The sequence below is a fragment of the Brassica napus genome, chromosome C9, assembly GCF_020379485.1.
Source record: "Brassica napus cultivar Da-Ae chromosome C9, Da-Ae, whole genome shotgun sequence".
Lineage (NCBI taxonomy): Eukaryota > Viridiplantae > Streptophyta > Magnoliopsida > Brassicales > Brassicaceae > Brassica > Brassica napus.
This window is the reverse complement of record NC_063452.1, coordinates 62,290,047-62,305,673: the sequence shown is the minus strand read 5'-3', so window position 1 is coordinate 62,305,673 and position 15,627 is coordinate 62,290,047. Positions and strand designations below refer to the sequence as shown.

General features: G+C 37.7%; 2 protein-coding genes across 2 annotated transcripts; one reads left to right on the top strand and one right to left on the bottom strand.

Moving 5' to 3' along the window:
- The first annotated feature begins 986 nt into the window (after positions 1–986).
- LOC106375480 (protein trichome birefringence) lies at positions 987–3,842 on the top strand. The gene is made up of 4 exons (XM_013815398.3): positions 987–2,242; positions 2,331–2,523; positions 2,606–2,799; positions 3,109–3,842. Exons 1-4 carry the CDS (start codon positions 1,197–1,199, stop codon positions 3,620–3,622), a joined length of 1,947 nt encoding a protein of 648 aa, XP_013670852.2. The 5' UTR covers positions 987–1,196; the 3' UTR covers positions 3,623–3,842.
- An 819-nt stretch (positions 3,843–4,661) lies between these two features.
- On the bottom strand, positions 4,662–7,157 carry LOC106375481 (homeobox-leucine zipper protein HAT14). Its single transcript, XM_013815399.3, has 4 exons — positions 6,724–7,157; positions 6,056–6,372; positions 5,871–5,950; positions 4,662–5,257 (listed from the first exon to the last, which is right to left on the bottom strand). The coding sequence occupies exons 1-4, from the start codon at positions 7,043–7,045 to the stop codon at positions 4,957–4,959; spliced, it is 1,020 nt and encodes a 339-aa protein (XP_013670853.2). The 5' UTR covers positions 7,046–7,157; the 3' UTR covers positions 4,662–4,956.
- Positions 7,158–15,627: the final 8,470 nt, after the last annotated feature.

Here is a 15,627-nt window from a genome sequence, read left to right as displayed (position 1 = left end):
CCACACTTTCGAAAACAAACAGATCACACCGCCGGAAGTTATCTCCAAAGCTATTGCGCTTCTACTAGAATGGGAATCAGCACAAACCACTCAACCACCAAGCTATCACACAGCGCCTCAGCTACCTCTACAGATCTCATCACCATCGACCATTATCTGTAACACTGATGCCGTGTGGTGTAAGGAAACCAGAGAAGCGGGCCTGGCGTGGATCTTCACATCTCCGACGGGAAGGGAAATCAATCGAGGGTGCGTGTATGAAACACTCTTGGATCAACAATGATAAAACATTATTATAAAGATTACGCATAGATCACATATCTCTAAACATATAACATATTTAAAGATAAATATCAATATAAGATTAGTGGTAATATAGTTGGAACCATTTGCTGTCAATAAACCTTTGAGATAATTCAGTCAGTTATATTGCTACATCTAACTGATGGGGTAGGATGTTTAATTGATGAAGGGAAATATGCGACAACGTATTGGCCTTATGAACTTGCATTCCATAGATTTACAGTTTTGGCAAGATAAACAAGGGAAGCCCTCTATCTGGATTCCTCTTAACTAGAAGTGTATCATCTATAAGCCCACCAAATTGTTTATTCTACTTATGGCTAAAAATGTACAATCGTATTTGATTTTGACTTTGATCATTTGCCTCGTAGATTTTCTTTCCCTATTTTATTTAATGACTAGTTCATATAAGTTTGACTAGAATGTTATACCTTTAACATTAAAGAACAGATTACACTAGTTAACCATCAAGGAAGAAACTTATCACCCGGATCTGTGCGACGCTTATTACTCGGATCCAGATCCAAAACCCTATGGATATCTATATATACAACTATACAAGCATATACTGTAACACAAAAATTCGAATCTGGAACCACCGACACGCGCTTTGAGAGTGATGTTCCCGTAATTAACTTCAAAACAAGGGGCATTTAAATGAAAACTCTCTACTTTAAGTCATCCTTTTAACGGTGTCGTCTTAACGATTCCCCCTGTTTCTAAAAAAGTCATCTCCACTTCTGGTTTCGTACACACATCTCTGCACTTCTTTCTCTCTCTAACCCTAAACAACAGCATTATTTTCTCTTACCGAACCACCAAAACACTCGTCACGCGCCACGAACTCCCTCCACATTCCCCCACTTATCACTGTCTCTCTCCCCTCTCCGTCTATGGCGTCAGACGCCGTCAAGTATACGCCGATTCACAACGGAACATCAACAACTACAACAACAACCGCCGTCGCAGCCGAAATCAAAAGCTTCTTCTCCGCCGTGAAACCGAGAAAAACCTCAACTTTCGCTTACGCCTTCGTAATCACCTTCGTCGCTGTCACTCTCTTCTTCGCCTTTAGCCCTTCTACAAACTCGTCTTCCCCTTGGTTCTCCAACATCTTCTCTTCCTTCTCCTCCACCACCACCGCTCCTTCATCAGACGGATCTCACTTCTCTTCGATCTTCTCCTACATCATCCCCAACGCCACTTCAACGACCCCCACCAATAGATCTAGCGACGCCACCTCTAACACCACCGTCCCTGTCCCCGACGTCGCCAAAAACAGTACTTTGCAATCACCGGCGCCGGAAAATCGAACTCCGGTTGCTAAAAACACAACCTTTGGATCTCCGACCATAAACGGAACCAACCCAGTTGCCAAAAACAGTACTTTACAAGCACCGGCGCCGGAAAATCGAACTCCGATCGCTAAAAACCCAACCTTTGAATCTCCGGTCGGAAACAGAACCAACCCAGTTGCCAAAAACAATACTTTACAAGCACCGGCGCCGGAAAAACGAACTCCGGCTGCTAAAAACGCAACCTTTGAATCTCCGGTCGTAAACGGAACCAACCCAGCTTCTCAACCTCTGCTTCCAGATAAGTCTCCGACAGGATCGAGTAATCAGACACGAACCGCCACCGATGATGTTCGAAACCAGACATCAGCTCCACCCGTGTCGGTAGATCTGACAGCCAATTCCAGTTCATCAAGCAAAGGTGATTCAGTTTCTTTAGTGAAGCAAGAGATCGAGAAATGGAGCGAATCTCTAAAGAACTGTGAGTTCTTCGACGGTGAATGGATCAGAGATGAAACGTATCCGCTTTACAAACCAGGTTCGTGTAAGCTCATCGACGAGCAGTTCAACTGTATATCAAACGGAAGACCCGACAAAGACTTTCAGAAACTCAAGTGGAAGCCTAAGAAATGTAGTTTACCAAGGTACTTCAGTCTTAAGAATCTTTAAAAAACCAACACTTTCATTTCTAATAATAAGATTAATAAATTTATATAGAATGAATAATTGAAGGTTAAATGGAGGTATATTGCTGGAGATGCTTAGAGGAAGAAGGCTAGTGTTCGTGGGTGATTCTTTGAATAGAAACATGTGGGAGTCTTTGGTTTGTATACTCAAAGGATCGGTGAAAGATGAGAGTAAAGTCTATGAAGCTAGAGGGAGACATCATTTTCGTGGGGAGGCTGAGTACTCTTTTGTCTTCCAAGTAAAGTCTTCTTGTTCTGTCTAAACCAACTAATTTAGTTTGTTAGAATACTAGTTCATTGTTTTTTTTTCGGTTTGTATAGGATTATAATTGCACGGTGGAGTTCTTTGTTTCACCCTTCTTGGTTCAAGAAACTGAGATTGTTGACAAGAAGGGAACGAAGAAGGAGACTCTAAGGCTTGATTTGGTTGGGAAGTCCTCAGAGCAGTACAAAGGAGCTGATATTATTGTCTTTAATACCGGACATTGGTGGACTCATGAGAAAACATCCAAAGGGTAATTAAAAAAACATCTCTTAATCTATAATGGGAACTTCTCTATCTTTGTGTTGTGTAATGTAGGACCAATGTTCGAAAAATCGGTCTACGACTAAAAATCGGTCTAGACACTAGTCTTTTATACAGCGAGTAGTTACCGTCTAGCAATTTAGGCGCTAGTCTTTTATAGAGCGTCTAGTTACCGTTTAGCGATTTATTGAACATTGTGTATGACAAATGTTCTAAAAATCGGTCTAGACATAGAGCGTCTAGTTACCGTCTAGCGATTTATTGTAGGACTGATGTATTGGTTTATTGGTTTTAAAAGGGAGGATTATTATCAAGAAGGGAGCAATGTGTATCACGAACTCGCAGTACTTGAAGCTTTCCGTAAAGCGTTAACCACATGGGGTCGATGGGTTGAGAAGAACGTGAATCCTAACAAGTCTCTTGTTTTCTTCCGAGGCTACTCCGCTTCGCATTTCAGCGGTGGGCAATGGAACTCGGGAGGAGCATGCGACAGCGAAACGGAACCGATCAAGAACGAGACGTACCTAACACCGTACCCGTCTAAAATGAAGGTGCTGGAGAGAGTGTTACGAGGGATGAGAACGCCCGTCACGTATCTAAACATCACCAGATTAACGGACTACAGGAAGGATGGTCACCCGTCGGTGTACAGGAAACATAGCTTATCGGATAGAGAAAAGAAAACGCCGTTGCTGTACCAAGACTGTAGCCACTGGTGCCTCCCGGGAGTTCCTGACTCTTGGAACGAGATACTATACGCTGAGCTGCTCGTTAAACTCAGTCAGCTTGGCAAAGCAAGACGGGATCCTTAAGAGGTGTTTTTCCATCTCAGAACATTTGTTTGATCTCTCAATACTTTGGTTTCTTCTGTTTGATTGTTTTTAGTTTGAGTATAGAATGTGTAGAGTAAAAAAGAAAGATGAAAAATATGATTTACTCTCGGATATATTTTCCACTATTTTGTTGTAAATGCTTTATACCTCCAAAGAGAAGTTACATATTAATATTTTTTATATTAATCGCTGTTGATGATCTGTGTAGAGCATGGTTTGCGACTTTTCTTCTTTTTGTTGTTGGATTAAGGTTTTTAGTCTTAAGAAAAAGATGTAATGTAAACGCACGAATTTGCATTTGGAAGTTGGAACTATAGTCTACGGATGTGACAGATTGTCGACCACCGACAGTTAAATTATACTAGATTATAGGATTTGTCCAGTTTCGGGAAAATAAAATATAGGAGGAGGAGCTGAAGACAAACGGGTTTGGTAACGACGTTCACATGGGATGTTTGGATTTTTTTTACTAGGAAGGTCTTAAAATGTCCGTTAGGTCAACTTACTTTTATGAGTTCAGTGCGATCGGTTCCAACCTGGTGCAGTTATTTTTCCACGTTACTCTTATCTGCTTAATTATTTTAATGTAAGAATTAATAGGACGTGTGACTATTTGGTTTAGAGATTGGGAAAAAGCAGATGTACTATATGCGTTTATGTTGTGAAGAAACTAAGATTATGGATGCTTAAATTGAAAAAAGCTTGAAAAAGCACCCAAAGAACCTTTGAGCTTTTTTTCCTCTTGGCTAATTCTCCATAAGTACCATTCGGCATTTCCAGTTGTATTGCTCAGGCTCAAGCCAACTTCCCGAACCCTAAGCTCAGTTGACTCATCAGTTCTCCAAACCGAGAGTAAAAATAACTCTGAAATACTACAACATGCAACTTAATTTACCTATTCCGTACTTCACATCTGAGAACGGCCTTGACTATGTCTTGATGTTGGAGGACACACTTTGTGAGTTTTCTATGGACGAGACACCATTTTGCTTAAAAAGAATTATACAGCTTTGCAAAATATGAAAAGATCAAACCATATAATTTGTTTTTTTTGTCTTTCACTCAATAAACATGCCAAACCCTTTTCCTCCATCTGTTTTAACCGGTCCTACCCAAACAAAAACAATGCCAAAAAAAAAAATCCAAAAGAAAACCAAACACTAACCGGATTATCGTTCTTCTAGACGTCTTTTAAAATAGGAGACGGTCTCAACTACTATGGAATATAAATCTTAATATATACACAGTTGAAGACCCAATTTAAACCACTCAGCCATTTCCTCAAACTGTGACCATTTATTCCGCACGCGCTTTCATGAAACTTGTTTTCCCGGTCCAGGCTTAACCGAAATCAAAGGACTGTGAAATGATGACTTGGACAAGTCAATGTTGTGTGTAGCTGACGAGGAGGGATGTGATACTGAGGTGGCAACGCGTTCACAAGAAGGGCACATAGTCAGAGTGGTGGCCGGAAGTTGCATGCAGAAAGGAGAAGAAGTCTTCAAGGCTCTCAATTCTTTAACCTCTTTCTGAAGCCTCCGGTTTTCTTCGGTTAGTGACTCACAGCATCTCTTTAGGTATTCACAGTCCACTTCCGTTTGCTTCAGCTTTGTCCTGTCAATTACATAAACATAACCCTGGATAAATAAGCATCCAGACAAAGTCACATATAAACTCATGTTGCTTCTTGATATATTGTGTATATATAAAAGGTTCACGCAAATGAGCAACTCTAAGGGAACTTTGAACAGATACCAATTTTAAGAACATAATCAAGAAAACTTTTGTGAAAGATCAAAAGCTCACCTAGTGATAAAATAAGTTTGATGTATGTTAGACCATTTTTGTATATTTATATAAAAAAAGTAGTTATGATATTTGTTAAACTGTGAGAAAGAGTTAGGATTTGTTTTCTTTTTATAAATAAGTCAGTATAAGCAATTTTGTATATTAATATAAATAGAGTAGTGATGACATTTGGTTAAATTGTGAAAGAGTTTTGATTTGTTTTTTTTTTGTAAATAAGTCAGTATGAGCAATTATCTGTGGAAATGATGAGCAGAAGTGATATGCTACTTTTGCACGAAAACTGACAAGAATAGACATGCGACAATGTGTTATTATTACTCGTGATGCATGTCGGCCTCATTCCTTTTTTCAGAAATTAATCATCACAAAAAGGCTGTTTCATAAAAAGAAAAATGAAGCTATAATGACATAAGCTAACCTGGCTCGTCTGTTTTGAAACCAAACTTCAACCTGACGAGGACGAAGATTCAACTGCTTTGCCAACGCTATCTTTTGCTTCTGCAATGTTTTACATAAAATAAACAGTAAAAAGGGTAAGATTTGATTTGAAACACACAAAAATCTCAAGAAATTCAAGAATGTTAAAAATTATGGAAAACGAACAGGATTAAGGGTGCTGTGTTCTTTGAAGCTATCTTCAAGAAAAGCAGATTGGTCCTTAGAGAGCCTTAGTTTCTTCCTGGTTGCTCCGTTGTCGTCATCGTTGTCTTCGTTGCTGGCTCTTGAAGTAGACCTCTCAACCTCATCGTTTTCGATATCTCTCTTATTATTTCTTCTCTCATAACCATAACTTTTAATCCCAAAGTCTAACCGAAACGACGACGTTACACTATCCGGTGGGGACACTGACATACTAAGCGCTGCCTCCTCTTCCTCCTCAGGAACCGTAGCTGCCCCTGAGATCCTTCCTCCTTGCCGACCTATAAATTTTGAAACTCTTTATTAAAAGAAAATTATATTTAAAAACAAACATGGAACTGAAGCTGAAACCAAAGCTAATCATCAGGTTATGTGGAATATATAACCGAATAATTTTGTAATTTTTAAACATCCACAACTGAGTTTGTTTTCTACAGAACCTAGGTCTTCTTTCTTGTCACAAATCAGTCAAAGCATATTTGGAAAATGATTTCAACATCCCATCAACACCTTAATCATAATAATTAAATATGACAGTATTAACCTATAATTAATCATATTCTTAATAAATACTAGTATAAGAAAGGAAAGTATGTAAGCCAAATTTTTAGTTTATAAACTAAAACCCTTACTATTCTCAGGGAGCCAAGGGAAGTGAAGCTGAAGCTGTAGTGACGGATCTACGGAAGACGAAACCCTAAATCCATCAGAATCAATTGCTTTCGGCGCTAGTTTCCTCTTGTTCTTATCCTTCTCGTCTTCCATCGAGGGAGACGAAGAGGATGACAACGATCTGTGGCCACCAAAACCAAGTACATTTAAACCCATGTTGAACCCAAGATCCTTGTCGGAAGTTGAGGTCGATGAGGCAGAGGGATTATTATTAGTCTTCGAGGGCTTCTCCATAAAAGAGAACTTGTTAGTATTGTCACCTAGACACAAGGCTAGTTCCATCTCTTGCGAAGGGAATATAGTTTGAGAGAGAGAAAGAGAGAACTAGAAGATCTGCTTTGGCCTTATGGATTCATGTAGTGAAGTGAAGCCCCACTTATTTATTTACAAGTTCAATCTAATTAAATAATATTATATATTTCCCCTCGCACAAAAAACAATCTTATGGTTTACTTTTTACCAAAGAATATAGTTTTGAATTTAATCACCTCCATTTAATATATTGGATATGAATATGTATGCATACGTAATGTGGTATTTTGGGGTTGAGATGGAGTTTAGGAAATTGACCGACAACTGCCGATTCACATACCATACGCACGTGAATGCATATAAATATATACCTCATTCTTATACGAGACTAGCGCCTTGTGTGTTTATGTTAACATATTCACTACGGATGCAGTAATTTTTTTTTTTTTGCTAAAATTTGGCGCATGCAGTCATTGAAGTGTAATATAGGATAATTTTGAAAGAGTTACTTGTTAGTATTTTTACCAGATCTTAGGTATTCCGTTGAACTAATACTAAACCATTGAGATGTTATTGAGTTTCTTGAAGAATTAGACTGTTTGTTGAAAATCATTGAAGACCATAATTAGTTTGACCGGCCAGCGTAATTCTTGGTCACACGTCAATGATGGCGTTTTTGAATTTAGGTTTTAGTAACTTTTAAGAGATTTAAAAGAAAAGCTGAAGTTGTTGAGGAAAAACAAGAAAAATAATAATTGGAAGTGAAAAACAGATCATAACGACGGTTGACATCGTAGTTACTGTTAATATTGCATCCAAATCAGATTTATTTTCTTCACTCCTAGAATCAGAGCTATAAATTAGAACTCAGCATTAGGGACTCATGATTAAGTTTGAACATGTAAAAACTACATAGAAGGGAATGTTTAAAACAAAAAAAACTACATAGAAGGGAATGTTTCCATGAAAAAAATACCGTCATATTTACCTAATAAAAGGGCGAGCAAGACATAATGATTACCGATGACACATAATGATAAGAGGAATTAAAATGTGAAAACGATGACCCATCAAACGGTCACGAAAACACTCAATCAAATTAACTTTCCTTTTAGTTTGACCAAAATTGTTTTTTTTTTTCTCGTTATAAAAAGTTTGGCCAAACATTTTTATGGGCTCAAAACTTATCACCACAGCGGATGGTCCTAGAAAAACTTGATTAATGTATTCTTACCCAACATCATGAATACAATTCCCATTATTTGTAACTTCTTTAAAAACTTTTTTGCAAGTTGCTTTCAAGAAAAGTTCTAGACATTAAATAGCTTCATTATTATGTAAATGAATGGTAACATGTGATGGACATGATAGTTGGTTTCAAAATAGTACTGTGTTATCAATTACTAAAAATTGTAGGGTCTGACTGATAATTCATGGATTAATAGTCGAATAACTTCATTTCACCAACCATATATACGAGAGTCAGAATGTCAGTATTTAATATTTGAATTTTAACAATATCTGATAACGTATATGTACGAATTTTGTTTCTAATACAAATACACGTGTTTGTATATACTGTTCTGTTTACAGAACTCATGAGTTCTATCACCACCCAAACATTATAACATAACGTGACTAATATGCGACTTCAGCACTATTTTAAGCTATACATATACTTGTTAGGAGTTGTCAGATTAGTAACTGTACAAACAAAATTGAAGGAGCAATATCTGCCGCTTATTGCTACATAAACTAGTTTTGACTTTTTAAAATCTCACTATAGAGCGACAAGTTTCCTCTTCACTATTCCGTAACATGATTAACCAATGGCGAAAAAAATCCATACTATTATTCCTTTTAGTCTTCTACGCATGTATCTTGTTGTTATTTGTTAGAATTTACTATTAACAAAGTTTGATTTGAAAGTAGAGTTATGGCTAAACATGAATAGAGAGTGAGAGGACCCACACGCGTGGGACGCGGATGATATCCTCACCAAAAGATTTTGGGTGCCATGCTTTTAGGCTCCTTACAATAATAATTGAAGTCATGCATGCATACTCGCATTATTGTTATTATTATTACCATGTCAAGTATTTTTGTGGCATCTCAATCTTTCTCTCAATTATATCTCCTCTCTACCCTACTAAATTCATTATGGAAAGATTCTATCTTCCTTTCATTTTAGATTATCGATGCATCATATTTTGAATTTCCTTTGTGTTTTAGAGGTACCCTATGTTTTGTGGTTGTGTATTCATAAACAATTTGACACCCAGTGTTGTAATTTACAGATGTATGTTTCTTTGACTGTCCCTCTCCCTATGTACAACTTATTAAATATTCATTCCGTTCCAAAATAAATGATATTTTGAAGAGTTTTTTGATGTTTCAAAATACATGATTTTTGATATTTTTATATTAATTTTAGTGTCATTGAAAACTGTACGACAATTATGTTTTATATTTCTTTTGATGATTGGTTGAATTAGTTTTTGTTTATATTTTTAATGATATTTTTAAGATAAAAGTGTATGTCTTAATTCTTGTGTAATGAACTAAAACATCATTATTTTGAAAGAGAAAAAGTAGTTTTTATTGAATTTAATCGCTTGTATATTTATGTAACGACTAAATCAGTTTAAGGATACTCTATAAACCGTGCCAACTTAATTATAAAACAAGAATACGTTACATCGTATATATACTGAACATGTTTTTCTATTTTTGTTTATGCATGCATGTAAAGCATGACCTTAACACTATTATATTAATATAATCCCATTTCTTTTGCAATATAATAGTTTTTTGTAACCAACCTAACTTGACTAACAAAAAGAAAAGAAAAATCAAAAGGTTCGATGAATCAGATTCATGCTCCTTTTTTTTTACTCTGTTACTGTTGTTGACATTTACTAAGAATATCCATTTACCAAACGAACGGATATGCAAGAAGCTTTAGTCCAAAAAATAAAATTATGCAAGAAGCACGTGAGCAGTGGATACGTTACTGTTGTTGACATTTACTCTGTTACTGTTGTTGACATTTACTAAGAATATCCACTTACCAAACGAACGGATATGCAAGAAGCTTTAGTCCAAAAAATAAAATTATGCAAGAAGCACGTGAGCAGTGGAGCTGACGAGGGAGAGAGTCACGTGAAGACGCGCCTGAGGAAGTAATGATGGATGATGGTGTCTGGAGTGATGGGGTCAACAGTGCGATTGTGTGATGAATCGATAAACCGGTGGCTAGCTATGGGGTCCATTTTTGTCTTGCTTGTGAAGAGGCAAATCTCCACACAGGCAATCATTTTATTGGACCCTTTTTCTCATCTTCTTCTTTCTTGAAAATTAAGTTTCCGATATGCTTTTCTACTGTTGTTCATCTTTCTCGTGAGGGCAAACGTTAGTTTCGTACTTACTTACAGCATGTTTACTGCATATCTCTTATATTGGGTCTTTTAACGTAATATAATATACGGTCTCTTAACTTTTAACTAAAAAAGCTAAGAGACGTTTCTTATATTTCTTATTTAAGAGACGTCTCTTAGCTTTTTTAGTTAAAAGCTAAGAGGCCGTATCTTATATTATCCTAAGAGACTCAACCTAAAAGACCTGCAATAAACATGTTTTTAAGTGTCAAAAAGTTATTAACCGAATGTTGAAACTATTATAATTAACTAACTCAGTTAAAAGACTTGGAGCTTTATGCCGAATAACATTAGTTCCTCTAGCTATTAAAAATTTACTACTAGTCTATTTCATTCGACTAACAAAAATACGATAAACGACTAATGTAAACAGTAGTCAATTCTTATTTTGCTGAGTAAAGTTAGTATTAATCATTTTTTGAAAAACATTAACCTCAGGTCATGGACCATGAGTTCAACCTAAAACCAAATGAGTAACCTCACAACACCCAACGCACTAATCAAAGAACTCCGTCCAATTTGTGGTAGCCAACTTGTTAACCTCAAACCTGTTAGAATGAGAGAATTATTGAAAGTTTATTTCTGGGGAACGAAGAACATGAAGAACATGAGAGAAAGAGAAAGTATGAGAGAGATGTAGATTTCAAAATGTAAGAGAGAGAAAGAGAGAATAGTTTCCTTAATTTAATTGTAGATCTGGATACAAGTATTTAAAGGCAAGTTATCTCAATACACAATACAATAAAATATTCATTGTTTTTAAATATCTTCAACGATCTTGTTCTCTCTTCTTCTTCTCTTCAATAAAATATTCCAGTATAGTAATCCTTATAAAGCCTTATAAATCCTTATAAAACCTTATAAGTCTCTAGCTTTATTCTCAAGTCTGGCAACTTACTTCTCAAGTCTGACAGCTTTCTTCTCAAGTCTTGCAGCTTACTTCTCAAGTCTTGCAGCTTACTTCTCAAGTCTTGCAGCTTACTTCTGCTTCATGTCAACACTCCCCCTCAAGCTTGACCATATGGAACAAGTCAAGCTTGGAAGCCATGAAGTATTCCCTCATTAAAACCTCAACTAGGTAAAACCCTTTGGGAGAAAACCCAAGTTAAGGAAAAAGAGTAGAACACTTCATGAAAGAGATATCAGTGACATGAGAGGTCTATGAGTCCCAATTTTGGATGAATGAACTCACAAACTTTAGTGCTTGCTGCCTTGGTGAAGATATCAGCTAACTGGTCTTCACTTCTAGTATAGCAAGGTAAAATGATATTCTGCTCCACAGCTTATCTCACCTTGTGACAGTCAACTTCAATGTGTTTTGTCCTCTCATGAAACACTGAGTTTGATGCTATATGTATGGCCGCCTGATTGTCACAGTGCATTGTGATTGGTGTTGTTGTCTCTATGCCCAGATCCTTTAGTAAGTTTCTGATCCAAATGAGCTCACTAGTAAGCTTCCTCATTGCTCTATACTCTGCTTCAGCACTTGAACAAGACACCTCCATCTGCTTCTTGCTCTTCCATGTGACTAGGTTTCCTCCAATGAAGTTGCAGTAGCCTGTAGTTGATCTCCTATCAACTCTGTCTCCAGCCCAATCAACATCACAATACCCAACAACTTCAGTACTCTTGTTACATGCCATCCATACTCCTTGGCCAGGCGCCTCTCTTAGGTACCTTAAGATCCTCTCCACCATATTCCAATGATGCACCTTAGGAGCTCCCATGTGTTGACTCACTTGATTCACATCAAAGCACACATCTGGTCTGGTGATGGTTAGATAAATGAGCTTGCCCACCATTCTTCTATACTTCTTGATATCTCCAAATGGTGTAGACTCATACTCCCCATCTCTCAGCACCTTGTATCCTTCTTCTAATGGAGTCTTGACCTTTTTACTCCCAAGATTTCCTGCCTCATTTAAAATATCAAGTGTCTGCTTCCTTTGAGATAAGAATAACCCCTCTTTAGAGCGGCAGATCTCAATCCCAAGAAAATACTTCAACTCTCCTAAATCTTTGATATCAAAGGCATTTTTAAGAAATGTTTTAGTTAAGAGAATACCTTCCTTGTTGCTACCAGTGATGATAATGTCATCCACATAGACTAAGATGACCACAATACCTTGCTTACTAGTTAATGTGAAGAGGGTGTGATCAGCTTCTGACTTTACAAAGCCTCTTCCATTGAGGGTGGTGCTCAACTTATGGTACCAAGCCCTTGGAGATTGCTTCAAGCCATAAATTGCCTTTTTTAATATGAGAACATTTCCTGACTTCACCATGTTCTCAAGACCAGGAGGTGGTCTCATGTAGACTTCATCCTCTAATTCTCCTTGAAGAAAGACATTCTTCTCATCCATCTGCCATAAATCCCACTCAAGGTTGACATCAAGAGATAAGAGAATCCTTATAGTGTGAAGCTTGGCCTCTGGTGCAAAAGTGTCTAGATAATCTTCACCATATACTTGAGTATATCCCCTTGCAACCAGTCTTGTCTTCTTTCTTTCTGGTTTTCCATTGGCTCCATACTTGATAGTGTAGAAAAGCCGGCTTGTCACTGCCTGCTTTCCTTTTGGAAGTTCAATCTTAAACCATGTATCATTCTTGATCATGGCTCTCATCTCATCTCCAACAGATTCTCTCCACTCCTTGTGTTGCATAGCTTCTTCATATGTTCTTGGAATATATTTCTGATCCAATTCACTGATGAAGACTCGATGATCTTTTGGATATTGAGCAAGGGAGCATACAACACTTATTGGGTGAGCTACAGCTTCAGCATTGAAGTAAACTTTTGTGTTGATCCACTGTGAGGGTTTCCTGATCCTTGTACTCTTTCTCAAAGGTTGTATCTGCTCAGGTTCTGCTTCATTTCCTTCACTTGACGCCTCTACTTGAGTCTCAACATCTGATTCTACTTGAGTCTCAAAATCTGATTCTGATGGCATCTCATCTTGATCATGAGCTACTGAGTTCTCTTCAGGTTAAGCTTGTGTAGACTGCTCAACATTTTTACTGCCCCCTCATGATCAGGATGATTGCTCTCAACACTATCAACTGCAGTAGATGGTACATTTTCAGGGACAGGTTCCACCCTTGGTAAAGAAGGCATACTGATTCTCAGGTTCTCCATTACTCTCCTAAGGTTTTTTGCTATATCTGAGGCTGATTGAGAAAAATATTTGAGCTCATCCCAACTCTTTCCATCATAATAGCCTCTAGATTCTACAAACTTCACATCCCTTGAGACAAGAACCCTTCTTGACTCTGGATCATAGCACTTATACCCCTTATGAGTTGGAGAGTAACCAATGAACATAGCTTTTGAGCTTTTAGCATCAAGCTTGTTCCTCAGCTCCCCAGGTATCATCACAAAACAGAGGCATCCAAACACACGCAAGTGGTCCAAAGATGGTTTGGTCTTGTTTAGGACCTCAAAAGGAGACATGTCGTTGAGGACTTTAGTTGGAGTTCTATTGATCAGATAAGTAGCAGACATCACAGCATCACTCCAGAATCTTTTTGGAACATTCGTGTGGAACATCATTGATCTTGCTACCTCCATCAAATGTTTGTTCTTCCTCTCAGCAACTCCATTCTGTTGAGGAGTGTAAGGACAACTTGTCTGGTGAGTAATCCCATGTTGAGCAAGATATTGCTTGAATGCATAACTTGTATACCCTCCACCATTATCTGACTTTAGGATTTTCAGCTTGGCATTGAAATGGTTGCAGATATGGGTCTGGAAATCTTGAAAGCATCCAACACCCTGTCCTTAGACAGAATCATTGTCACTCAAGTGTATTTGGATTTCTCATCAATGAATGTGACAAAGTATTTGTGGTTCTCTCTGGACACACATGGAGCAGTCCATACATCAGAGTGAACTAGGTCAAAACATCTTTCATAGATGGTGCTAGACTGTGGGAAGACTGTTCTACAATGCTTCCCCAATATGCAAGCTTCACAATCATCATTCTTGAAGACCACACCTGGAAGCATCAAGTTTAGGGCTCTTGTATGAGGATGTCCCAACCTAACATGCCATAGTGTGCTATCAACCTTGCTGGATGTACTAGCCAAACACTGAGAAGTAGATGATCTAGATATCTCTGTCTTTTGAAGATGACAGAGTTCATTGTGAACGTGCCCCTTTCCAATCACTTGGCCTGTCTTTAAGTCTTGAAATTCAACCTCATCTGGTCTGAAGACAACCTGACAACTCAGATCAACAGTAGTCTTTCTCACATATAGCAAGTTTGATGTAAACTGAGGCATATACAAGGTAGTAGATTCCCTATCAAACAACCTAAGGTTCCCTATCCCTTCTACCTTAATCTTATCACCATTTGCTATTTGAACATTCCCTGAGGCAGGCTGGACATCACTAATCAAGTTCCTATCACTAATCATGTGATGGCTTGTTCCTGAATCTATAATGATAGGTTTAGGGTCAAGAGAGTGTGTACCAGCCTTCTTGGATGAGATAAAGGCTTGGATAAGAGAATGTAGGTCACTCCGGTTGCTGGACCATCAGTGTTGGCTGCAGTATCAATACTTCTCCATGTTTCTTCTTCATTTGAACCACCAATGACAAATGAATACATGGTTTGACCTTGAATCGATGGATGCTCAAACTCCTTGATTACATTCTTGGCTTGATTCAAGTCACTTCTTCTTGGCATATTGCGCTTCTTATGTGTTCCTTAGCCTTCTTGTACTCTGGAAACAACACCATGTTGGAGTTTTCTCTCATGGAGAGATATGGACCAGTGGACAATAGATTGTTCCTACTGATTTTGAGATAAACTGGACTTTGATGAAGCTTTTCCTAATATGGCTGAAGCTTTCTTGAGTTCCAAAGAATAGGGTACTCCTCAATCTTGAGTTCTGGTGAGGTTCTTCTCTTTTGAAAGACCTTTGGACCAGTGGATAAAATGATGTATCCAACAGATTTTGAAGATAATCTGAGAAAGAAAGAAATTTGCGGAAGCTTTTGTGAGGTTCAGGAGCTTAATGCTCTGTACCATGTTAGAATGAGAGAATTATTGAGAGTTTATTTCTGGGGAACGAAGAACATGAGAAAAAGAAAAAGTATGAGAGAGATGTAGATTTCAAAATGTAAGAGAGAGAATGAGAGAATAGTTTTCTTAATTTAATTGTAGATCTGGA

Bases quoted from the DNA above. Each gene is read 5' to 3' on its own strand.
- LOC106375480 (XM_013815398.3), top strand. From the start codon at position 1,197: ATGGCGTCAGACGCCGTCAAGTATACGCCGATTCACAACGGAACATCA. The intron at 2,243-2,330 runs GTACTTCAGTCT...GAATAATTGAAG, and splicing joins AAGAAATGTAGTTTACCAAG to GTTAAATGGAGGTATATTGC. The intron at 2,524-2,605 runs GTAAAGTCTTCT...CGGTTTGTATAG, and splicing joins AGTACTCTTTTGTCTTCCAA to GATTATAATTGCACGGTGGA.
- LOC106375481 (XM_013815399.3), bottom strand. From the start codon at position 7,045: ATGGAACTAGCCTTGTGTCTAGGTGACAATACTAACAAGTTCTCTTTT. The intron at 5,951-6,055 runs GTTCGTTTTCCA...AAAACATTGCAG, and splicing joins AACACAGCACCCTTAATCCT to AAGCAAAAGATAGCGTTGGC. The intron at 5,258-5,870 runs GTTAGCTTATGT...TGTAATTGACAG, and splicing joins TTTCAAAACAGACGAGCCAG to GACAAAGCTGAAGCAAACGG.